Genomic DNA, 25,103 nt, shown 5'->3' with positions numbered 1-25,103 from the left:
GTTGCCATGTTTGTCCTGATCTTTTATTTTCTCTTCAAAAAAGTTACATAGGTAAAAATAAACACACACAAATACAAATCTACTAAGGTCATGTAGTCCTTCCTGATGGAAAAGCACACAAGCACCAATTCTAAGGACTAAAGGGTTTAATGCTGAGAAAATTTTTTCCTGATGTTTCATTGTATAGACTCTTCCAGATAACATTATGAATTACAATATATTTCCATCAGTTTTTCAACTACAGAGATATTCCATTCTGGTGGTCTTTGTGTCAGATAGACTGCATCATTGTCCTGGGATGCAGTGGGGGTTTTGTGCATGGAGCTTAGTGGAGCTTGATAAATCTTCGTTAATAACAGAGAGATAAGTAGACCTGGATAGCTAAAGAGTGTGTGCAGTAGCAATTGGCCAGGTGTTCTTGTTAGGGAAAAAAATCCACAAGACTCATTACTGAGAAAATGGAAACATTACAGCAGAAAATAATTTCATAATATTTGAATATATGTGAAAAAGAGATCAGGTAGATGGCATTAGTAATTACTAAACCACTAACATATTTCTGGGAACCTGAAGCCACTTGTTTAGCCCAGGAGAGTCACTAGGAATCATGGTCATTGCCACCAAGTGAACCTCCTGTGCTGCTGAATTCCTTACAGGTTCCTTTTATCTTTCTTGACTTGTTTTATTTTTTATAAATATGTTAAATATGTGGTGTTTGTTTATATTACAGCTTTCTTCTCTCTCCATCTCTAATTTCTTTGTTTTCCTTTTCTTGGTATCAAAATGGATTTCACTAGCTTTCATTATCAAATATTTGTCTATTGCCATTTGTTCCTCTCTTATATGTGAAGGGCCTTGCAAGTGATTTTACATTCCTTTTATGCCCCAAAGTATTTGTTGGATATTTTAGCATGGAATGAACTTTCTAGTTGCTTTTTATAAATCCTAATAAAATAAAGAATCTACTAGACATGTACAGCTCTTGAACCAGCAAGTGGACAGGAAAACCTCCTACCTTTCGTCATTCTTGCAGCTTGTCCAGATGCCCTGTTTAATGAGCTGGTAAAATCTCGAGCAGCCAAAGTCATCAAAACTCTGACTGAAATCAACATTGCATTTCTCCCTTATGAATCCCAGGTGAGGCTAAATGGGGAGTGCATAGTAATTCTGAATCCTAGTTATTCTATCAGGAACTCTCGCTAATTCTCAGAGAAGGAGGGGTGGGTGGGGTATAATAAAGATATTGAGGGAGGGAAAGAGGTATTGTATTCTGAATATGGTGAGTAATGCGTTGAGAGGAGGATGTTTATGTAATGGAAACAGTATTCGTTAGAATCTGCCCAATGCCCCTGTCTTACTCACCAGTTATTTCTGACTTTTTGTCAACCGTGCCTTTCTTAGTATGCATTTCATCCTTGCTCATAGTTTCAGTGTTCACTCCTATTGGCTGACTCCTTGAATATCACCAAAAATTAGCCAATCCAAAAAAAAAAGCATAGAAGGAGAGGAAGGGCTCAGACAACATCCCATCTGCTGCAAAGAAGACTATTTTTATGTAGAGATAACCTCAGCTTGTCATGTGCTAAAAGAACAGATGGTAGACTTTGTCATTAGCCCTTAACGCTCAAATGCCTAGTGCTATAGCAGTAAACCTCTTCTCTTAGGAAAAAAAACAAAGTTGTTAAACCAGAAAAGTGAAACCAATTATGAATGAACAGCACATACAAAATGGCACATACAAAATTTGTATCTTCGTACTTTGAGATTTGTTAAATGATTTCCCCCAGCAAATAAAGAAGCAAACACAGTAAGACATTTATGCACTTTGTGGAGACAAAAGATGATTGTGGTATTTTGAATCTTTATAGATTAGCTTCTAGTCACCAGGACAGGACCTATTCTTCAATAAGGAGGGGTGGAAAAAATACAGTGTGGACATTTAAATATGTTACTAAAAAAGAGTTTTTAATTTCCAGACATCCCTTCCCCTGGAAAAAGAAAAAAAAAGAAAAATACTTAGAACATACTACTGAGGATAGGATATTGTTAAATACATAAAAAGTTCCTTTATTTGTCCTCAGTCACAGCACAGATTCTAATTTATCCCTTATTTTTGAAAACTAAATTTCTGGCCTCTAAGGCCTCACACTACTCTCCTGTCCTCCTCTCTTTCTGGTCTCCATTTTGTTCCTTAGACCCTCCAGGTGCTTTCCCACTGGAGTGGGAATTCCTTCGTGTGGAAGGTCCCTTCCGGAGATAAACTCCCTCACCTCCTTCCAGTTCTTGCTCAGACATCAGCTTCTGGATGAGCCTAGTGTCCTGCCTTCCTAGCCTTCGTGGAAATTCTTTCCCTGTTCTATTATCTGCTCCTACACATACCCATTTCTCATACACTATAAAATTTACTTTTTTGTTATGTGTATTATTTATTGCTTACCTTTCCCTACTAGATTGCAAGCTCCTTGAGGACAGGGCTATATGTTTGTTTGGGTCACTAATAGTTCCCAAGTGTTTAGCACAGTGTCTGGCATGTAGTAGATTCTCAGCCCAGATTTGTAGAATAAATGAAAACATATTCTATAGACTTACTACTACGGTTGGATTAAACTCTGACAGTCACCATTCTGGATGCAAACACCATATATATATATTTTTTCCCCTCCTCAGGTGTATTCCTTGGACTCTGCAGACTCTTTTCAAAGTTTCTACAGTCCCCACAAGGCTCAGATGAAGAATCCTATACTGGAGCGCCTGGCAGAGCAGATTGCCACTCTGTGTGCCACCCTGAAGGAGTACCCAGCCGTGCGGTATCGGGGGTAAGACAGCACGCCACAGGTCCACTGAGTGGGGAACTGTGCCTTACTCCTCCTCTGGCCTTAAGATCCCTCTGACATTTGTCTCAAGGGGATCAAAATTTGTGCTTCTCTCACTTCCTCTTCTAATGTAATTTTTTTCAAATTTTATTGTGGAATAAAATATACAGAAAGGAACATAAAATATTTATGTTCAGTTATTGAGTAACTAAATGTAAACTCCTATGTAGCTTTAAAAAAATCAAGTGTCATCTTGCAGAGGATATTTCAGAGTAAAATAAAATACAAAGAGAATAATTGTCCAAAGGACATATTCCTCAGATTTTATAAAGTCATTCTTTTTTTTTTTTTTAAGATTTATTTTTATTTATTCCCCTCCCCCCCATTGTCTACTCTCTCTGTCCATTTGCTGTGTGTTCTTCTGTGTCTACTTGTATTCTTGTCAGCGGCACCGGGAATCTGTGTCCTTTTTTGTTGCGTCAGCTCTCTGTGTGTGCAACACCACTACTGGGCAGGCTGCACTTTTTTCATGTGGGGCAGCTCCCCTTATGGGACGCACTCCTTGTGTGTGGGGCTCCCCTACATGGTGACGCTCCTGTGTGGCACAGCACTCCTTGCGTGCATCAGCACTGCGCTGGGCCAGCTCACCACACGGGTCAGGAGGTCCTGGGTTTGAACCCTGGACCTCCCACATGGGAGGTAGATGCTCCATCAGTTGAGCCAAGTCCACTTCCCAAGTCATTCATCACTTGCTATGTGAACATAAAGCTGAAGACACAGCCCCTAACCTTAGAAATCCCCTGGTTTGGGAGGGTAGGTCAGCTATGCACATAAGCAGCTATAACATTTACGGTGAGACCAGTGCCTAAGGGCAGTACAAGCCAAGAGCTTGGATGTTGAGAGTAGGGAGAGGGCCCTTCGAACTGCAAGGATCAAGAATGGCTTCAGACTAGAGGTGACATTTGAGCGAGGATTTCAAGAGACTGATGAAGAGAGGAGGGCATTTTATCTAGACAGTTTGCTCTTGCTATTGGTATGAACAAAAGCGTGGAGTTGGAAAGACAATATTTGGAGGAGGATCAGCAGTTCATCCTCTTGTATGTGTAGAGCAGTGGTGAGATATGAAGCCACTTCTGGAGACCCTCGAATACCAGGTTCAGAATTGTTTCTGTCGTTTGATTATCAGTAGAAAACCTTTGGGGGATTTGGGAGGGTAGTGGAAACAGTGCTCTGGGGGCATGATGATGGGAGTGTGTAAGCAAGAGTCAGAAAAAGGAGAAACAAGAAGTGGGGAGGCTAAGCAAAGGGCTATAACAAAAGGATATAAGGGCCTGGACTTGGAGAGATGGGCTTGGGGGTAGACAGATAAAGGTGGAATCAGTGGAGAGGTAGACTCGGGGGGATTCAGGAACTGCTAATACTGAAGGTAGTGCAGGTAGAAGTTGAAGCTGCCTCTGATGATCTGACAACTGAGAGCATGGTGGTACCAAGGATTATTTGCTATACTTGCCTTATTGCTTCATTGTCTATTGGAAACCCTCATTGCCCCGTTGTCTGGCCTCCATCTATTACTGGTGCTCACTGACAAAAAGCTTGTGGGAGGTGAGAAACGAGGTCCAAGGCTATTTATCCTAACAGTGTAGTGGGAGCTTAGAGTATACATGTGGGAGGATTAGGGCCTGGGTACTAAGCTGTGTGAGCACACAGGCTGGCACAGTGGTAGGCAGCAGCCATGAATGGATAAAATCAGGTGGAGTCCAGGAAGTGCTGTCAGGCTTAGCTCAGGGGAAAGGCCAGAAGTTCTCACTTTTCTCTTTCTGGCAATGCTGGCAGAAATGCCACTTATGAACAAAACAAAAATAAGACCCAAGGGAATCTGAATTGAAGGAAATGAGAATCAGGTAGGTAGGCTCAAGCTCCTGATCATGGGAAAAGGGTGAATGGTTGGGGTCCTCTGCTGGGGTGTGGTGTTTTATCTGATGCTGCCTGGAAAGGCTATATATTTCCATTTGGATAGTTAAAAAAGGGGGAAAGGGACTAGAAAATCGCTTTTTTTTTTTAATCCTGAGCTATGTATTTTATTTAGTTTTTCCTTTTAAATTATGCTTGTAATATATAAATATATTCTCATTGTGGGGGGAAAAAAGCTCAATGTATAGATAAAGCTCACAGTCTGGCTTGATTCGATATGCACTTTCCTGCCCTTTTCCCTGGGTATGACCAGCATCATTGTTGGGTGGATGAGCATTTCACTCTTTGTCACTCCTCTTTTGTCAGGGAATACAAAGACAATGCCTTGCTGGCTCAGCTAATCCAGGACAAGCTCGATGCCTATAAAGCTGATGACCCAACAATGGGAGAGGTGAGTCTGGACTTGGACCACGAGATCTTCTTGCCATGTGACCATTGTGTTTATGCTTCAGCCCTGGGAACAGCTAGGAGAGTGCATGCCTTTCTTGCGTATTGACCTCCAGTGAAATGCTGCAAGTCGGGGCAGGGTGATACAGTTCAACTTCAGTGTTGTTAGGTGACCACCTTGTCTCTGTTTGGGACTTTCCCAGCTTTAGTGCTGAAAGCCCTTTGCCTCTGGAAATTCTTCAGTAATACAATTTACAACCAGAAAATTGACAATGATACAATCTACAAACCTGATTCAGATTTCACTGGTTTTTACATGCACTCGTTTGTATATGTGTGTATGCAATTTTATCACATGTATAGATTTATGTAACCTTCACCACAATCAAGATACAGAACTTTTCTATCGCTATCTGGGTTTCAGATTTGAAAATCTTGGATCCCAGGCACCCTCTCAGTTCCAGGCTGGTCATCCTACCTGCAGCTGAACGTAGGTGGCCCTGTCCTACGTCAATTCACTTTGGACCCTAGCTACAGTTTCGATATGCTTCACATTCTTAAATAGAAACATCAGATTCTTCCATGGTTTTTGTTGGGTTTTTGTCGAGCAGTGAATAGACCTTCGGTACCATTTTGGTAGATTTGTACCCCAGAATTCACTTCTGGTTGCCCATTTTTACCAGAGGAGTTATATTTGAGTAGAAGCTGGAGTTCTATGGTGTGGCTTGTGAGAACATTTTTTTTCCTACATTTTTTTTTTCCTTCCCAGGGCCCAGACAAGGCACGCTCCCAGCTCCTGATCCTGGATCGTGGATTTGACCCCAGTTCTCCTGTACTTCATGAACTAACTTTTCAGGCTATGAGCTACGATCTGCTGCCTATTGAAAATGATGTATACAAGTAAGTATAGTGTTACAGACCCCAGAGTCACTGGGCTTTGCAAAGGAACCAAAAACCTCTCACTGGAAAAAAGGACATTTGTAATCTTAGGAAAAGTAGGTGATTGATATATTCTTGCTGATTAGCCTACAAACTTTTCTATGAGTTCCCAAAATCTACATGGTATTTTGAGCCAGAAACTTATGCCCCTTTGTGGGGATGAGCAAGAACTTGAGATCTTTAGTTCGCATTTCATGTCATTTAGTGTGTAGCCTGCTTGGATGTGTTAGTAAATTTTGTTTTTACTTTTTTAAAATACTGAGTTTATTTCACATGTATATTTTGTCTCCCAGCCATTTCCATTTGTCTGACCACTGCTACTACTATGTCCCATCATAGCATTCTATACATACTTAAAACCAAGCAAAGGGTAGAGTTCCATCTTTAAAAACTAAACAGGCATTTTGGACAGCAAATTTTTGGCAAAGGAACCTGGACAACATTTATCAGATACGGTAGGGAAAGTTCTCACTCTGCATTATAAAAAGGACAGCCAGCTATCATTTGTTACAGAAATGAAATAAGACAGAAAATTTTAACTAACTGTTCAAACTATTTTCTCAGAGAGACTTCCTCCACTGCCAGAGATCTTGAATAGCCTCCTTGTCAGACATCTGGAAGCAGTTCTTCTCATAATTGATGAATTTGGGTTCCATTTTGGGAAGAGAACCACCTTTTTTCTATACTTGCTTGCATTTTTGCTTTAATGTCTTCTACAGAACTAGGTCCTTTCAGTGTTTTAGGAGTTTTTTTCCTGTTTTTTGAAGGATTCTTGACATTTTGATTTTGGCATTGATGGTTTTGAGTCTTTTCCATTCTGGTTTGATTTTTGTGCATTTTTGGCTGGAGTTTCTCTGATAGATTTCTTCACTGGAGCTTTTTCTTCTGTTTCCTCATCATCAAAATCATCTTCACCATTATCTTCATCATTTTCTTCATCATCATCTTCATCAGCAAGTTTTACTTTTCTCTGTAGAACCTTGCTATTACTTGCAGGGGCAGATCACTTTCCAGATATGCTTAAGAGTTTCACATCCTCCTCCTCTTCATCTTCTGACTCTGCATCTTCCTCTACAGCTACTAAGTGCTGTCCACTATATGCACAGGCCCAGAACCAACTTCAACCATAAGACAACCGGTGGTATTATTTCAAAGCCTCCAAGGGAAACCATTGGCTGTACAGACATTTTCAAAGTTGCCAGTGTTACTTTAATTGGACTGCCTTCATAAGTTATTGCCTCTGCTTCAACAATGTGCAATTCATCCTTTGTACCAGCCCCTAAACTGACCATTCTTACAGATAACTTGTGCTCATTTTCATTATTATCCACCTTAAAGTGATAATCTTTGTCGGCCTTTAGTTCAGAACCGAAAAGATAATTCTGGGGCTTCAAGGAGCTCATGTCCACGTCCATCAAATCTTCCATGAGGTGGTGGCATGAACTTAGGTGGGAGAGAAGATGGATGGCAACAGGCAACCACTGTTCTGAAGAACAGCCACGGAAGACAGAATCACACCAGGGAGGGATGTATTAGTATATGGATTTTTAAATTTTTTTATATCTTATTCAGAGTTCAAACTTCTTAATTATAGGACATGAAATACAACAGTGATAAAATCTATCTACAGGAGATTTTTACTGCACTTTCTTTGCAAAGGAGCTATTCATTTCTTTATTGGACCTTTTTCTTGGTAGCAATTATCAGTTTCTAAAAACCAGTTTTCCTTTCTATGGAAAAATGTCCCATTTCATTTATTTTAGATCATTGATCACAAGATAGTAACTTCAAACATGAAGGTTCTAAAAAGAAAAACAAACTAAAAACAAATAAAAATGAAAGTTCTAAAAATATGAGGGAGTCTCAGCTCCTCTGCCTTTTAGTAATCTTTAATTCTTGCTTTCCCTAGATGTTAGTGATTTCCCACATAAATTATGCTGAGGGCCTGTTCCAGGTGGCTGCTGAAGCTATTTAGGTATCATATATTTGAGGATGGTATCCCAGTCCTTTCTCAAGAGAGGGAGAAATATGATATTTGCCTTTCCTGTTTAGGTAACTATAAACTCATGTAGAAGCTAATTTCATTCCTTGAACCAGATGGTTCTGGTGGAACTCATATTAGCTAGCCCTGAGGACTGTAAAACAAAATTTCAAGATGATTGTTTTTGATTAGATCTTTGAGTCTCTCCCTGCCCAAGGAATTGCAACCTATTAGTACTCCTGTAGCAGACCTGAGTGACACATCAAATAGTCTGGTAGCTTGTTATGAAAGCATTCATGTGAACAACTGTCTGCTGAGGGCCATAAGCTGTTGTCTTTATAAACCAAAGAGAATCGGATGAATTTTGTGGGTCAGTGCTCTCCACCTGAGTCACATCCCTTCTCTAGGTATGAGACAAGCGGCATCGGGGAGGCGCGGGTAAAGGAAGTGCTCCTGGATGAAGATGATGACCTCTGGATAACACTGCGCCACAAGCACATTGCAGAAGTGTCCCAGTAAGAGCGTCCTTTCCTCCATGTTTCTCTAAGGGCTAAATGTTTCTCCCCAGTCGCTGTTAGTGATGTGTGTACTCTGAGCAACCTGGGTTGAGCTGACCAGTAGGTGAATTTGTTTCCTTGGTGCAGTGGCCAACATGCTAGCCAATATTGATAAATCCCTTCTGTCCTCTAAGCTTGAGTTACACCAACTTCGCAAAGTTAGAAAATTTGTTCTATATTAGGGCTACTTTTAGCATTCTTGGAAAGCATTTGTAGCTCTCTCAACAAAATGATTTCTAAACATTAAACATTTAAAGCCAGTTCATTATCTTGGGAGATCCGAACACTACCACATACAATTACAGTAGACTTTCTTTTATGTATCTTTTACAAGTCTTTCCCCGTTGTCATACCTAAAATTTCTGAGCAAAAGCTAGTAACTATATACTGAACTACACCTTACTCTGAAAAGGTCTCCAAATGTTTCTAATTGAGGCACAGTTATAAAACCTTTAAACTCGAGAATAAAGTTTCCACTTTTGCAGAAAGACATATTCTGCTCCATTGCGTTAGTGATATCCTCGGGAAATTCACCAGGAATAATGAGAAGTAGTAAAGCCTTGGGCCATTCTGTTCTTTACAGAAGTAGTCTCCAAACTTTTTGGATAATTCGACTTTAAAAAAAACGTTCACCCACATTTCCAGTATTTAACTTTTTTTATAAATTAAATATATGCTTTATTGTACTAGTATGTATATTTTACAACATACTCAAAAACATACATTTGAAAAGGATGAGGTAAATAAATAGATGTTTTCATATTTTCTTCTGTCTTCCCCTTGAATCATCTGATGCACCCCACTCTGGAGGCCACTGGTTTAGAATATTCGTTAGAAAATCTATGTGTATCTCTTTCTTCTCTTAGAAAATAATTTTAAATGCTTAGCTTATAGGCAGGAAAATGCACCATGTGTTACTAAAGGAAGAATATTGCATTACTTACATAGCACCCATATATAGCACTTGATGTTGCTTTGACACTTAGCTGCCTCCTTCTCTTTGCAGGGAGGTCACCCGTTCTCTGAAAGATTTTTCTTCTAGCAAGAGGATGAATACTGGAGAAAAGGTAAAGCCATATTAGTGCTCAAATGCTGTAATCTTTCTTACCTCGTGACTCCTCTAGCATGGTGCTAATGCCACTGTATTGTAATGGCTTGTTGTCTGGCTCCTCTGCTAGAAGTTAAGCTCCATAGGGCAGATTTATTTTTATTTTTTATTTTTTTGGTTCTTGTATTTCCAGTACCTAAAAGTGCCTGGCATATAGTAGTAATCAGACACTTTTTTTGTTGAGTAAATGGGATTGGGTAGATCACAGTTCGAAAGTAAACGGACCTATTCAATCTGGCAGGATGCAGATTCTGGCTTTCCAAAGCCGCCTTCCTACTCACTATCAGTATACCCAACCACAACCTTTCTGCTGGCATGGTATATGAACTTAATGCCAGGTTGCTTGAGCTAAGTATGCAGAAAAGCAGAGGATAGAAGAAGAAAACTTTATAGTTCAATAAATAAAACATACTTGCTAGACTTTAGAGTTTAATTCCTCACCTATAATTTAATCATATTTGAATGAATAATTTTTTGAACCAGAGTTGGAAATCTAAATATGCATGATTGTGTGTTTAACAGTCATTCACTTAACTATAGAGCATGCACTTGGCAAATCTGGTGTTAGCTGTTATCCTGTCTGCTCCCACCACCCTTGCACAGCCACATTAGAGCAGTGCCATTGGAGTAAGCCATCTTCTTTCATTTCCTTATAGACCACTATGCGGGACCTGTCCCAGATGTTGAAGAAGATGCCTCAGTACCAGAAAGAGCTCAGCAAGGTATGTGATCAAAATGACTGATTTGGGAATCGTGGGTATAAACAGCTTCAAAAGGGCTCCCCAAAGCCTCACTGCACTAATTAATTTCATGTTAGGTCTTCAGTGTATTTATTCAGATACTTAGTCATCTTTAACTTTTTGTTTTTTTTTTTAAATTAATTTATTGAAATATATCACCCACACACAAACATACCTAAACAATAAGGGTATAGTAAGTTTTGTGAACTTACAAAACAAACATTTTTAATTTTTATTAGAAAAAGGTGAAAGGTTGGTGTAGGCAGCTTCTTTCTCTTTCTTTACTTCCTCTCATCTTTTTTTCCTTTCATCCTTCCTATTTCCCTGCTCTTGGCAGAAGTCCTCAGGTCCTTACCACATGGTCCTCTCTGCAGGGCTGCTTGAGCATCCTCATGTGGTCAGCTGCTTCCCTCCTGGGCAGTGATCTGAGGAGAGACATAGCTTATGTTCTAATCTTAGATGTCACATCCCATTACTTCCTCTACACCATTCATGGGAAATGAGCCCACATTCAAGGCGAGGGCAATTAGGCTCACTTCCTGAAGGGAGGAGAACCGAAGAATTTGTGGACATATTATAAAACCATCATACCACCATGCTGCCCTACCACCATATATGATTTCTCTTTCCTCTTAACTCTTGTAGAATGTGGTTTGTACTTGTCTTCTGACACTTGATAGTTTCTACCTTATAATGTTTGTACTCATTTTATCGCCTTTAGGAGGCTCAAGACTCTTTATTGCCCAGCATAGTGTTTTGTATGTAGTAGGCACTTAGTAGATGTTGCATGAATCAGTGATTAATTCCTTGATCACAAACTCTCTCATGCTTTTCTAGTATTCGACCCACTTACACCTTGCTGAGGACTGTATGAAGCATTATCAAGGCACCGTAGATAAACTCTGCCGGGTGGAACAGGTAGGACTCCCTCCTTTCTTTCTGCCATGACGAGTCTTCTTTCATGCCCATTTACTCTGCTGGATTTTAACCACATGGCCTTAAACATCTGCAGAGCCATAGGAAATAGAGATGGGAAAATCTACTAGATCGTGTTGTCTCTACTCTTTGGAGCCAGTGCAATTCCACTCTCAATGGTAGGAACTAGACTGGTCTGGAATGCTGTGTTGTTTGGATTTTGCATGTTTGACTCTTTCTAAGGGCTCCATTTTCCCTGAGACAGCTGAAGAGAGATTTGTGGAGATTTAAGCCCTTCATCGACAAGACCAGCTCAATTTTACATTCTGAATATATTTCCTCCTGCTGTGACCAGACCAGCTTTGGAGAACTAGAGGCTCAAAGAGGATAGTGCAGTAGCTGGAGAGAAAGCTTGAGGTCTCATTGATCATGATTAGGACTATAAGTTGAGAATTTGGGATTTGAGTTCTGTCTCTGTCACTGGTTTATTTGATGTGCCTATTTCTGCTTTATTTTCCTCACCTGCAAAATGGAAATAACAATACTGACACATTTTTCAGGAATGTTGTATGACTTCACTAATCCTGGCACTCTATTCTTCAGCTGTGGCAGCGTATTAAACTATGGGTCAACTTCCAAGGGAAGAGAAGATATTAAAGCTTCTGAAGCTTCAGCTGTGCCCCTCTTTTCACAGAAAAATAAGACAATTCAAGTCCTCAGTTTGAAGCTGTTTTGATGAATAGGTCCAGCTTAGGTTTGTAAGACAAATCCTATATCGTAACTATTTTATAAGGGAAAGTAGCTCTGCTAAAATCCATCAATTTCACAGATGATCTTGGCAAACAAGGTGTCCTCGTCAAATGAACTTGACTTTCCAGAAAGTAGGCTATATCTAGATAATTTAAAATGCAGAGTTTGGGATTGATCATTGGAGGTGTAAAATTTTAAAGAAATGCTCAAAGTGTTAGTTAAACTAATTCCATTTGATTTGGCTTATAGAGAGTATTATAAGCAGATCCCGTTGGGGAACAAATGTCTTTTAAGACTAGAGCAGGACTGAAAGGTGAAGGGGTCTAAGAGTGGTGTCCAGCCTTACTCTGACCTGGACTAGTAAGAGACGATCAACTTGAGATAATCATTTTATGCCCTCCTGGGATCAAGAGAGAACTAAGAGAGCCTTCAGGCAATCTCCGTGTGAGCTTCAAAGGAAGTTGCAGCTGTGGGTTTCTGAGAACAAGACCAAATTGTTTCTCAGTTTGCTGAGACATGTACTGTGTTCTCTGGCCTGTTGAGAATAGACCTGACCTTGCCTCAGTCATATCACATAGTCATGTATTGTGCTTGCTTCACTCTCTTTCATCTTTAATTCTTTTTTTTTTTAAAGGTTTATTTATTTATTTTTCTCCCCTCCCCCCGGCTCCGGTTGTCTGTTCTCTGTGTCTATTTGCTGCGTCGTCTTCTTTGTCCGCTTCTGTTGTTGTCAGCGGCACAGGAATCTGTGTTTCTTTCTTTCTTTTTTTTTTAAAGATTTATTTATTTATTTCTCTCCTCTTCCCCCGCCCCCACCCTGGTTGTCTGTTCTCTGTGTCTATTTGCTGCGTCTTCTTCTTCATCCGCTTCTGTTGTTGTCAGCAGCAGAGGAATCTGTGTTTCTTTCTTTCTTTCTTTTTTTAAAGATTTATTTATTTATTTCTCTCCCCTTCCCCCCGCCTCGGTTGTCTGTTCTCTGTGTCTATTTGCTGCATCTTCTTTGTCCACTTCTGTTGTTGTCAGCGGCACAGGAATCTGTGTTTCTTTTTTGTTGTTGTTGTTGTTGCGTCATCTCTCCGTGTGTGCGGCACCATTCCTGGGCAGGCTGCACTTTCTTTCATGCTGGGCGGCTCTCCTTACAGGGCGCACTCCTTGCGCTTGGGGCTCCCTTACGCGGGGGACACCCCTGTGTGGCAGGGCACTCCTTGCGCGCATCAGCTCTGTGCATGGGCCAGCTCCACACGGGTCAAGGAGGCCCGGGGTTTGAAGCGGGGACCTCCCATGTGGTAGACGGACGCCCTAATCACTGGGCAAAGTTCGCTTCCCCATCCTTAATTCTATTGTCATCCCTTCTCTCCTTCATCTCCCTGGGTTTGTATTTGCAGGTTTGAGAGCCCATTTTTTCTCCTCACCCTAAAAAAATGATGGAAATATTAAAATCAGAGACTGTACCTAGACTGTTTAAAACTTAGAAAGTATGTCCTTCAATGCCAGGGTGAAGCAGAGTGGAAATACTCTAGCCAAATAGAAGCACCTTAAAAAGTAAAATCTTTTCATGGTGGAAAGAACATCCCTTTAAACCGTGATCCCTCAGCAGGGCTTCTACCTCCGGAGATTGGATCTTTACTTGAGTAATTGGCACAGGTACACTGGCACTCACCTTAGGGAAAGCCTACCTTTAAACAAAATGTTTTGGAAAGCTTTTATCAATTCTCACCAATGCTATAGACAATAATGCTAATTACACTAATGCTAATTACAGTGCCATTGTGGGAATAGAAGTACCTGTTTAAAGACTTTCCCCAACCAAGCTACAATATCCATACTGTCACCAGAAAAGGGACCAACAAGGTATGTTTTCTGTAGGACCTGGCAATGGGCACAGACGCTGAAGGGGAAAAGATCAAGGACCCCATGAGAGCCATCGTCCCCATTCTGCTGGATGCAAACGTCAGCACTTATGACAAAATCCGCATCATCCTTCTCTACATCTTTTTGAAGAATGGTAGGAATTGTGGGATATAGAGAAAAGAATAGGTCCTTTCTTAAGGGAAATTAGATTGCTGGGCCAAAGAAACAAAGCAGAAAAGCAATTTAAAAGACATGGAAAGGAAAAGGAGAAGGATGTCATAGAAGACACTAGGAACTCTTTACATTTGGGGAAATGTCATGTAGGTGAATCATTTAGAACCAGAAGCTGAATATCCTCCAGTAATTCTAGAGTTAATGAATGTTATATAAAATACAGAAGAGAGCAGAGCTGGGGAGAAGAGCAGAGGTGACTGGGCATAATAGTTTATTAGATAATGCAAGGTGTTACTAATAGGGAGGTATATGGGAAAAAATACACCTGATGTAAACTATGGACTATAGTTAATAATACAATTTCATATTTTTTCATCACTTGTAACAAAGGTGACAAGTGAATCTTAATTCTTATATTCATCTTACAGTAAAGTTGATGTGGTAAACAGATCAGTTTCCACTAAACCTGAGGAGAGGAAGGGGCATCACTACATCCAAAGCCTGCTCTATTTTTGAGTGTTGATGTGTAGCTGGGTTTTGGTGATTAGGTTTTCTGTTCTCTCAGGCATCACTGAGGAAAATCTGAACAAACTGATCCAGCATGCTCAGATTCCACCGGAGGACAGTGAGATCATCACCAACATGGCTCACCTCGGGGTGCCCATCGTCACAGACGTAAGGGCTTCCTTTCGGCCCTCGAGAGCCAGCTTCCATATTGGGAGAGGCAGAGAAGAAGCTGGCATGTTTTATCTATTTCTGCTAACTTATTTAGGCAGCTTATGACACATATACCTACACTCAATATCAAGAATTGAAAACCGGTAAAATTAGGACTCATGAAAACAGAGGTGAAAAGTCAAGAATGTAGAGGTACACATCAAAGAGTCATGCACAGTCACTGAAGCAGAACTGTATTTCTGAACCAAACCAAAAAAGAAGTCACAATCAATTTCATTTTTCACATCCTGAGTTCATGCTGGCTTTGCCTTTGGGCACCTTAGACTCAGCATCTTCTGTGAAGATGAAAATTGAACATATAGAATCAAACAGTTTTGTTACATTTTGGTTGTCTGCACTGGTGGTGATTCAGAACAAAGCCAGGGCAGGCTCTCTAGGAGGCCCAGACCACACACTTTGCTCCGGAAGAGGCTTTGAATCTCAGCTCTTCAAAGCACCCCCGGTGTGTGCTTTCTTTTTATAGGAAGTTGGTTCTCGTAACAGTACTTATCAAGCTAGAGTTTTAAATGTACTGTGTTTTGTAATCTTAAAAATAAAAACTTTGTTCTGGAGCCATCAGACCATAGGTCTGTAACTGGCTGTAGTTTGGTGTTTTTATAAAATGGACCAAAATGAGAATGAAGGTGATTCATTCAGTATACCCGTACTGTTGAAACTAAATCAAAGAATGAGTCATACCCAAAGTAATATTTTCTCCTATAATAGACAGCAAACGACTTTTTTTTAACTACATGGATTTTTTTTTTAAATGGCACTTACATAGCTAACCCACATTTCCCATTTTTCATGTCTTCAATGAGGTTCCTAAAAGAAGCACATTTTGGGCTATTCCTATGAAAATCTCCCCTATTTATTAGTCTGCTGATACTGACTCCCATGAGGGAGTCTTTGGGTGATAATTTCCAGGGGCTAGCAAAAGGTCAGCTATTTCACAAGTGGTCCCTTGACTCAGAGACTAATTCTGTGTGTGTTTGCATTCAGTCCACTTTGCGTCGCAGGAGCAAGCCGGAACGGAAGGAACGCATTAGTGAGCAGACCTACCAGCTCTCACGATGGACCCCAATCATTAAAGATATCATGGAGGTCAGTGATGCAGAGGGTGTGGTGATGGGTGTGGTGAGGGAGAGCCATGGCACTGGTGTGTCCCCAAATGCTTCTAAGTGCACCTGCCATAAAGTGGTGGCGATACCCAGGGTTTTCTTTCCTTAAGGATTTACAACCAGGTCTCCAGAGCTCTTTCAGCCTTCCTATGGATGCACACTTGTCCTGATTGTTTTGAAGGGGCTGCCAAATACAGTTCCCAAGATCCATGCCTGTTGCTCATGTCCTTGAGGATTTAGCCCTGTGTTATAGAAACCCCTTGCTGGTAACATATCCAAGGGAGATAAGCACCTCCCAACAGCACAAAGCTCAGATGAGTTACATGCACATGCCTTCATATGGAAGGGATGTCAATGTGCACCCTTATGCACGCTTCAGCTTTGAGAGATACAATAGCACCTCTTTGGTCTGGTGTGGAAGGGCCTCTAGAATGTGACCCCACCATGCCCCTACCACTTCTCCCACTGCTCCCCTCCCTAAATGCTCCAGGCCAGCCAGATCTGGCTCTGGCAAGCACATTTCCACCTCTCATTTTTTATTTAGACTGATCCCTTCCCTTGCTGGAATGTTCTCATCCTTTCTTTCTACTTTCTGAATCAATCCTTCTTTTCCTTCAGAGTCCCTGTCAAAGCTCATCATTTCCACGTACCATCCCTCCTGTCCTGCCACCACCACCTCAGCAACTCTTTTTTTGAACACCTGTAGCGTTTTTCAGGGACACTCTATGAGTATATATATGCTGTTCAATTTACATACACACACACACATATATATGTATTTATTTTTCTTTTGAGGTACTGAGGCATGGGGTTGAACCCAGGACCTTGTATGTGGGAAGCTGCCACTCAACCGCTGAGCCACACTGACTTCCCTGAGTTGGCTTTTTGTTTGTTTTGTTTGTTTCCTGTCTTTGTTTCTTCAGGAGGCACCGGGAACTGAACCCGGGACCTCCCATGTGTGAGGTGGGCAGTCAACTGCTTGAGCCACATCCACTCCTGCTGCTTGATATTTTGGGTTATATTTTTATGCGTTTATACAGTCCCTTCAACTGATGCATCCACTACACAGTGCCTTGCACATAGTAGGTGTTCATTATTTGTTGAATATAATGTATTGTGCATCACACAGCCCTCCATTGTCACTGTCCTCTCCTTGCAGCATGAGGAAACCCTGCATAGAATCCTATACCTTAGATCTTTGGGGTTGTACCTGAAGATAATCTGCTCAAGTCCCTCATTTGACAGGTGAACAAAACTGGGGTTCAGGGATCCCTTAGTTAATTCCTGGCAGGCTAGGGTAAGAGCCCAGATGTTGCCACTGGATTGTACATTAAAATAAATAAATAAATAAATGTAGCGTGAGTCAGCTTACTATTTTAAAACACTCAAATCGAAAGGATGAGTAAACAAGAGACATCTAGAAACCAATTACATTTGGTCCATTTTACTACCCTCCCTCCCCTCAATTCCCTGAAGAGATATATGTAGGCTTTGCATGGTAACTGTTAGAAGTGTATAGATTCTTAGGCAGTAAGGATGTAGATGGAATCCACCCACCAGGTAATTAGACCCTTGGAAAACTTGAAGGTACCGGCTTATTCTTACATGAGAGACTGCCTGAGCCTAGCTTCTGCTGATGCCAAGTGTCAGGAATTTATTGGATAGATGCAACATTTATAACCTTACATAGAATGTGAAAGAGGGGGAAAATGGAAAAATTGGAAGAGAAACAAAATTTAATGCAGTTAATTTTCTTCTCTTAAAGAGCAGGTTGAGAGCCAGTGTAGCTCTGTGGTTGAGTGCCTACTTTGCATGTACGAGGTCCTAGGTTCAGTCCCCAGCACCTTCCTAAAAAAAAAAAAAGAGCAGGCCTACACCCTTATTCACATTTATTTCAGCATAACAGTTATTGAGCATCCCATCCATGCCAAGAACTGTGTTAGACACCCTGGCAGCAGGCAGCAGGGCAAAAGAGCTCTGGTGGTTGCAAACCTGGCTGTGTTTTTTTGTTAACTGGACTTACTCTTTGAATCATCGTGACTTGATTCTCATCAGCCCTTTTCAAACAGATGGCAGTCCTAACATCTGTCTCTTTTCTTTCCAGGACACTATTGAGGACAAACTTGATACCAAGCACTACCCTTATATCTCTACACGCTCCTCTGCCTCTTTTAGTACCACTGCTGTCAGGTAGGTGAAAATCCCTGAGCAGAAAAGGAGATAGTAGGTGGGACTGTCTCTAGTTGGGTTTCAGCTGAATGGTAGTTCTGTTGTTCAGTGGCAGATCCGCGGCTTCTCACGGCACCCAGAGCACAGGCCATGTCCTTGCAATAGCCCCTGACGTCTTTGCAGCAGCCCACGACATCCTTGAAGAGCCCACGAGGCCCTTCACCCTCTGGCCTCCTGTTCACCTTTCTAACTCACTCATCTCACTCGTCCTTTCGCTTACTCCATTTCAGCCACACCAGCCTTCTTGCTCTTTCTTGAACACACCAGACCTCAGGGCCTCTGAGCTTGCTTTTCCCTCTGCCTGAAATAACCTTCCCCCAGATATCTATGCATGGCTTTGCCTTTTCATTGCCTTTCAGTCTTTAATGAAGTGTTCCTTTCTCAGACCTTCCCTAACCACCCTGTTTAAAGTTGGAGTACATGAAAGTTCACAGCAGCATTATTCACAGTAGACAAAAAGTAGGAACAACCCACAAGTCCATCAACTGATGAATAGATAAACAAAATGTGGCATAGCCATATAGTAGAATATTATTCAGCCATAAAAAGGACTGAAGTTCTGAAACATGCCACAACATGGATGAACTTTGAAAGCATTATGCTGAATAAAAGAAGCCAGGAAAAAAAAAAAAGAAATCAGACACAAACGGCCACATACAGTATGATTCCATTTATATGAAATGTCAAGAGTAGGCAAATCCATAGAAACAGAAAGTAGATTTGGACCAACAAAGACATGTGGTTGCCAAAGACTGGAGGTGTTGGTGGGAGGAATAGGGAGTGACTGTATGAGAAGTTTTCTTTTGGGGGTGATAAAAATCAATTCTATAATTGATTGTGGTGATGTTTATACAACTCTGTGAGTATAGTAAAAACTCTTGAGTTGTATACTTGAAATGAGTGAACTAAATGGTATGTGAATTATATCCTAATAAAGATGTTACAGAAAAGGGAATAAAAGGAAAAAATTGTATTCTCTGCCTCCAGTACTCCCTATCTGCCTTCTTGCTTTATTTTTCCCATAGAACACACCCCCACCTAGTACACAATTAGTATTTATCTTTTATTTTATTTTATTTTATTTTTTTAGGTATTTATATGTTTATTAAAAGATTATTTTTATTATCTTATTTATCTTGTTTATTGTCAGTCTGCCCCAACTAGAATGTCAGCTCCAGTAGGGCAAGGGTTTGTGTCTTTTTGTTTGCTGCCTTATCCTTCGTGACTAGAAAAGAGCCTGGCATGTAGAAGGTGCTTGATATTTTTTATTATTAATTAAGAAGGGGATGAATATATCATCTGCATAGAGCCACATTTCTCAGATTCATTCTTGTTGGAAGCATGGATGATGGAAATGTGGACACTGGATTTACTGCCATGTACCTGATAATATTCAGACATTTTGCAGTTTTGAGATATAAGTAAACCATTACCATATCCATTACTTCTGCCCCCGGATTCTGCAACACTGTGTTTTTCTGATCCTCATGGTCCCTGCAGGGGTACTTTTTAAAGCTCTTCCTATCATTCTCCTCCTTGCTGTACTTATCCAAAAACCTTTCCTGTTGTGCTCTGCATGTGACATCTCCACATGCCAGTCCCTGGAACTCTTTAATGCTTAATAGGTACATTTTGTTTTCAGATTCTTTTTCTCTGCTCCCTTATCTCTGTGGTCTAGATTGCTTCCTGACCCCAGCCATCTGTTACCTTTCCTAAGGTGGGGCAACTGTAGCTGAGCAGCCTAGAGCCAGAGAACTGCTCTGTTTTTATTTTTGTTTTTTTATTAGAGCAGTTATAGATTTACAGAATGTTCATGCAGAGAACAGGGTTCCCACCTAGCCCATCCCACACATTATTAACATCCGCATTAGTGTGGTTACCTTTGCTCTTCTCTGCCAATGAAAACTTTGCTTGGCTTCCAAGAACTATCAAGGCTGAACACATGAGCTTAGAACAAGGGTTACCAGCTGCAGAGAAGTCAACCTGTGACACTGGTGCACTGTGCACATCCTGGGATTAACACTTTTTGTGATATTTGCCTCTTTGTTCCTCTTCTCATACTTTTCCAGTTCTTTTTCCCTCTTGCCCTCTCTTTCTGTCTTCACCGTAGACCTTCTTCCAAGCCTGTGCCTGAGGCCTGCTGGTGGCATCTGTGACCTTGTACAGCCCTTCTGATGGCAGAAGGGCTACATTGTTATTGCCAGCGTTGGAGTAAAATACAAAAGTAGTACCAAGTAGTACCACAACCAGGCTGGTTGATGATAGTAAAGTATCATATGATTGCAGCAGGAAAGAAAGTGATTGTGATATTCTCTTTGTTGACCCAGATATTTTCTACAGTGCCTTCTAGATTTGGAAAGTGACTTGAATGCATCCATAAGTCATTTTCTTAACCTGGAAGCAACCCTTCTCTCATTGTTTGAGTACAAGGTAAAGACCTATTGAGGGAAGCCTGGGGACAGAGAGCCGTTTCTCTGGGGAACTGTCCCTGTGCCTGAAATGCCTTTCTTCACTGGCTCTTCTTGTATGTCTTTAAGGAGGTAGCTTGGTGTCACCTCTTACGGGAAGACTTCCCAGTGAACTGGGATAGATGGCCCTTCCCTGGGTTTATTCCCATGGCACTGTGCTCTTAATCATGGCACCAACTGGCTCTTCTTCCTTCTCCCCACCCCATTCACCCCCACCCACACCAGTTACCCTACTAGCTCTTGGCGGACAAGGACTTTATCTCATTCATGTCTTCCTCTCTAGTGCCTAGGGGAGGACCAGGCCCTCGTGCAGCACTCGGTATGTCTTTGCTCAAAACATAAATGTGTCCATCTGAAAACAGATCTTAGATTCTGTCATCACTGCTCACTGCCAGTAAAGTGTCCCAGGCAAGCTTAGAAACATGCACAGTCTGGGGAAGGTGCTCAGACTAGCATCATGCAGGGTTATGCTTTTGAATTTAACATCTCAAACTCTCAAGCTCAACTGAACCTATCTGTGGCCTACGTGTATCTTAGAGAGTGACAAGGTCACAGCCCAGGCACACATTGTGATTCTTCTCTCAGCAGCTATACCACTTGATGATTTGCATTGCAGCTCAATTAAACCTGCCCTTACTAAGCTTCTACTGTGTTTTGGGCATTGGTGCATAGAATTAATGTATCAACAAATTGCCAAGGTATGAAGTGATAAATACTGTAAGTAAAGATAAACGTAATTTAATCTCTCTCTCTCCCTTCCTCCCTCTCTCTTTCCCAGTGCCCGCTATGGACACTGGCATAAGAATAAAGCCCCAGGAGAGTACCGCAGTGGTCCCCGCCTCATTATTTTCATCCTTGGGGGTGTGAGCCTGAATGAGATGCGTTGTGCTTATGAGGTGACCCAAGCCAATGGAAAGTGGGAAGTGCTAATAGGTGAGTAGGGGGATGTTTTTTGAGGGAAGGGGCTGCTTTACTGCACCTTGACTCCATTCCATGCTTTAGTGTTTTCACTGTCTTCAATTTTCCATTGTCCCTGTAAAACGTAGTCTCTGGGTAAGTGTTTATAGACAGCAGATGCTAAGGGGCGCAGGGTTCCTTCCTCATGTCTGCACTGTGTCTCTTGTTGAGAGGTGCATCATGGGGTGGGAAGTGCCTGATCACAGAGTCCAACAGACCCAGGCTCAAATTCCTGCTCTGCCACTGCCAAGCAGTGTCGCCTTGAGCAAGCAGCTCAACCTCTCCAAGCTGCAATTTCCTTAACAAAATGCAGTTAACGCTCATTTACAGTCTTGAGATAGGTCTTAGAGGGAGATTTGTCAATTTCCTAGTGTTAGGCCTCATATCTAGAAGATGCTCAGTGAACCGTTGGTAAATTGTTACCCTTCTTTACCTGTCAGTTAGAGATGAATAGACGTAGTGTGTGAGTAGGTATTGCCCGAAACATATCAGCCTAACTGCTGGACTCTGCTGAGGGTCTCCCCTGGCCACTTCCTGCTGCTTTCCAGGTCCCTTGTGCCCTTTCTGGTATTTCCTGTAGGTTTTCCAAAAGGGAGGAGGCAACTCTTATGAGCTGGTTTGAGGCAGCAGGGGAAGATTTTTCTCTTTTTTTGTGCTTCAGGAGCTTCAACAATTTCTAGGCCTAGAAGAGGAAGAAAAAGCATGCTTTCTTCAGATCCTTTCCTTTCTGCCCCATCTTGCCCTTAACAAAACGAAGTTGCACCTGCCCTGGGGTATCTCCCCTTTTTTTTTTCCCTTGGGGTGTCTCTTGACATTGATTGGCAAGAGGCTATCAGCATATATGCACTGGCCAGACTGCCCTCAGAGGGGAAGCACCTCCACTGACGGATGCTGGAGGCCGGGGACCTTGGTCTCCGTTAGGAGGGAGGTAGGCACTGCACCCCGTGGATTGCCTCATGGGCCGTTTCCACCTGAACTAAATAGGAGGAAGGCCCTGAGCTGACCCCACCCACCCCCAGCCTGGGAACCCTTCTCTGACCCCCCAGTAGTGCCCACTACTGGTCATGGCCCTAGGTTCAGTCACTATCTCATAAGAAGTGTTCTGCCTCCATTTTGTAGTAACGACATCATTGTAGTAACCAAGCTCACCCCCAAAGCTATCAGAGCAAGCAGACCAGTCTGTCAGGCTATTCCTGGGTGTATAAAGACTGACCTGACACTGTCAGCTCTGCCTTCTTTATGCCGCTGTTCAGTGGGATTATTCATCCCTCCGCCTCCTTCTCCAAACTTCCTGAAGCTTCCCCTGTCTGGTCACCATTTCTCCTTGTAATTGTTTTTCCTTTTTGGTTATATAGGCCCCAGTGATGAATATCTCTGTTCCCTGCTTGCATAAGTGTTGCATGAATGTTTATGGGTAATTGTGAGTTCAAACAGCTTTCCTGGACAGCAGCTGTCACAGCTAGGCTTTTGGGTATAAACCCTTGGACCCAACTTGAACTTCTCTGTTGGGAGGCGGGAACCTGGGGGTATAAATTTGCCCATGCAGATTCATGGAGAGGCCTTGCGCAGACAGCCACTGTACACTGTGTGGCCCCACCTGCCTCGTGCATGCCAGCCATCCTTGCCGCCTGTGTGTGTGTGTGCGTGCATGTGCGTGTCTTGCTTCCTCATACCTCAATGGCTGCATAAAATGTAGGTCTAAGTTGGCATGTTCCTGTAACGTACCTGTGTTCAAGCAGTCAGCTGGCCTCTGTTCTCCCACAGGTTCTACTCATATTCTTACTCCCACCAAATTTCTCATGGACCTGAGACACCCCGACTTCAGGGAGTCCTCTAGGGTATCTTTTGAGGATCAGGCTCCAACAATGGAGTGAGAGCCAAAGAAACAAAGTAAAAGCAGCTTATTACAGAAAAGAAACTCTTCCCCTCTGAAGGGTTTTCTTTGATTATTCCGTCACTCTTTTTCTTTATTTTTCTCTTTTTAGTTTTTTTGTTTATTTGATTTTCTTTTAATAAGAAAATGCTTGCAGTTCTTAACACCGATTGAAAATGTGTCCAATGCTGCCTTCACAGACCCTGCCATGAAACTCTGGGCTCCAACTTGCCAGCTCACTCATGCCTTGGGTTACCTGCTGCTCAGTCAGACAGCTGCAGGCCACTGGGCTTTAAACTGAAAAGAATAACTGCTATGAACTGTCTTCAGAGAGGGAGCTGGAAGTTGAGGGATGACTGAGGCATGGTGCCCAAGCCATCTGGCCTAGGGTTGAATTTGTGGTCACCATACAGGGAACACGTAATGTCCTGGTTGTGACATGACATGGGAACTTGAGAGTGAGACCAGTGGATGTTTAGGGGAAGGTCATATTGAAGAAGAAGAAATCCAGTGGAGACACATTTTGGAGTCTGATCATGAGGACGGTTGGGCAGGGAGCTGGCTGCGCTAGTGAAGTCAGGCACCAGAATAGACTCCAAGGCAATGGTAGTTAAGTCATGTAAATACCTTTTTCCTAAGACAGGCATTCTCCCAAGGAAGAATCTCTAAGGAGTGATTGGGTCACAAGCTTGGAGCTAGAAGGCTTGGACTCCGTCTCCGGCTTGGCTATGAGCACCATGTGTGACTTCAGGAGGTCAATTCCACTTGCTGGGCCACAGTATATGGATCACAAGGAGACTGGATCTCAGGCCTCATGACTCCTTTGAGCTCTGACAGTGTGTAATTCTGTAATTCAGATTTGTGACTCAAACCATGAAATCCTACCAACTCTCACCCACATTCTGGTGAACTTCAGGAAGGGGCAGGGGATGATCTGTAAGAACCTTGACTAGATAACGTCTGAAGCATGCTTGTTTGCATAAAGAGAATAGAGCTTCATCTCAAAAGGGCTTGTTTAAAGGTAGGAACAGGAGACTAGGCCATCTAGCTCCTCCTCTTTCCTTTCCTTGGCAGAAGGCTGGCATATTCCAGGGCAGTAGAGAATTAAGGAATAGCAAGTAATTGTGAGCCAGGGAAGTGGAGCTGGTTACGGCCCTAAGCTCTGACTCTTCTGCCCAGGCTCCCCTTCCCCTAGAAAGCAAGATGAATGGTGAATAGCTGTTAAAATCATTCTTTAGAAGCACCTTGATGGGTTGTTAATCAGAGACATTTGGTTCTGTGTGCAGATGGCAGGTAGGTGGACAGCATTTGCTGTAAGATATTTTAAGACTTCTAGAGAGACAAAAGTTGAGTAGAGACTGCAGCAATAGTGCATCATTTGCAGGATCTTAAAAAATCACAAACTCAGACCCCCCAAGGACTCCTGTTAAGATTAATTCTGGAGTTCTGTGCTTCAGAAGGCTGTCCTTGCAGAGTGTTTTCCTTTGTTTTATACTTGATCAGCATAGAAAGTCTTGTCTCCCATCAGAGCAAAGACTCTGGTTGTGTGTTC

General features: G+C 42.0%; 1 protein-coding gene and 1 pseudogene across 8 annotated transcripts in view; one reads left to right on the top strand and one right to left on the bottom strand.

Annotated features, from left to right (window-relative positions):
* The window catches only part of STXBP1 (syntaxin binding protein 1), a 79,460-nt gene that overhangs the window by 48,706 nt on the left and 5,651 nt on the right, over positions 1–25,103 (top strand). For 4 of the 8 annotated variants that reach the window (XM_004479770.5, XM_071216981.1, XM_071216982.1 and 1 more), the window contains 14 exons: positions 1,034–1,137; positions 2,668–2,816; positions 5,091–5,175; positions 5,941–6,071; positions 8,499–8,606; positions 9,655–9,715; positions 10,413–10,478; positions 11,334–11,414; positions 14,028–14,166; positions 14,752–14,861; positions 15,906–16,007; positions 18,129–18,214; positions 21,500–21,654; positions 23,443–23,568. In XM_004479770.5, coding sequence (XP_004479827.1) covers positions 1,034–1,137; positions 2,668–2,816; positions 5,091–5,175; positions 5,941–6,071; positions 8,499–8,606; positions 9,655–9,715; positions 10,413–10,478; positions 11,334–11,414; positions 14,028–14,166; positions 14,752–14,861; positions 15,906–16,007; positions 18,129–18,214; positions 21,500–21,654; positions 23,443–23,552 — 1,487 coding nt within the window. In that variant the 3' untranslated portion in view covers positions 23,553–23,568. The remainder of the gene's footprint in view (positions 1–1,033; positions 1,138–2,667; positions 2,817–5,090; positions 5,176–5,940; positions 6,072–8,498; positions 8,607–9,654; positions 9,716–10,412; positions 10,479–11,333; positions 11,415–14,027; positions 14,167–14,751; positions 14,862–15,905; positions 16,008–18,128; positions 18,215–21,499; positions 21,655–23,442; positions 23,569–25,103) is intronic. The other 4 variants (XM_004479771.5, XM_071216983.1, XM_071216984.1 and 1 more) reach the window with 1 other exon arrangement.
* On the bottom strand, positions 6,671–7,537 carry LOC101437870 (nucleophosmin-like; annotated as a pseudogene).

Source organism: Dasypus novemcinctus, chromosome 8, assembly GCF_030445035.2.
Source record: "Dasypus novemcinctus isolate mDasNov1 chromosome 8, mDasNov1.1.hap2, whole genome shotgun sequence".
Taxonomy (NCBI): Eukaryota; Metazoa; Chordata; class Mammalia; order Cingulata; family Dasypodidae; genus Dasypus; species Dasypus novemcinctus.
Note: the sequence above shows the minus strand (reverse complement) of the source record. Positions and strands in the feature narration are given on the sequence as shown.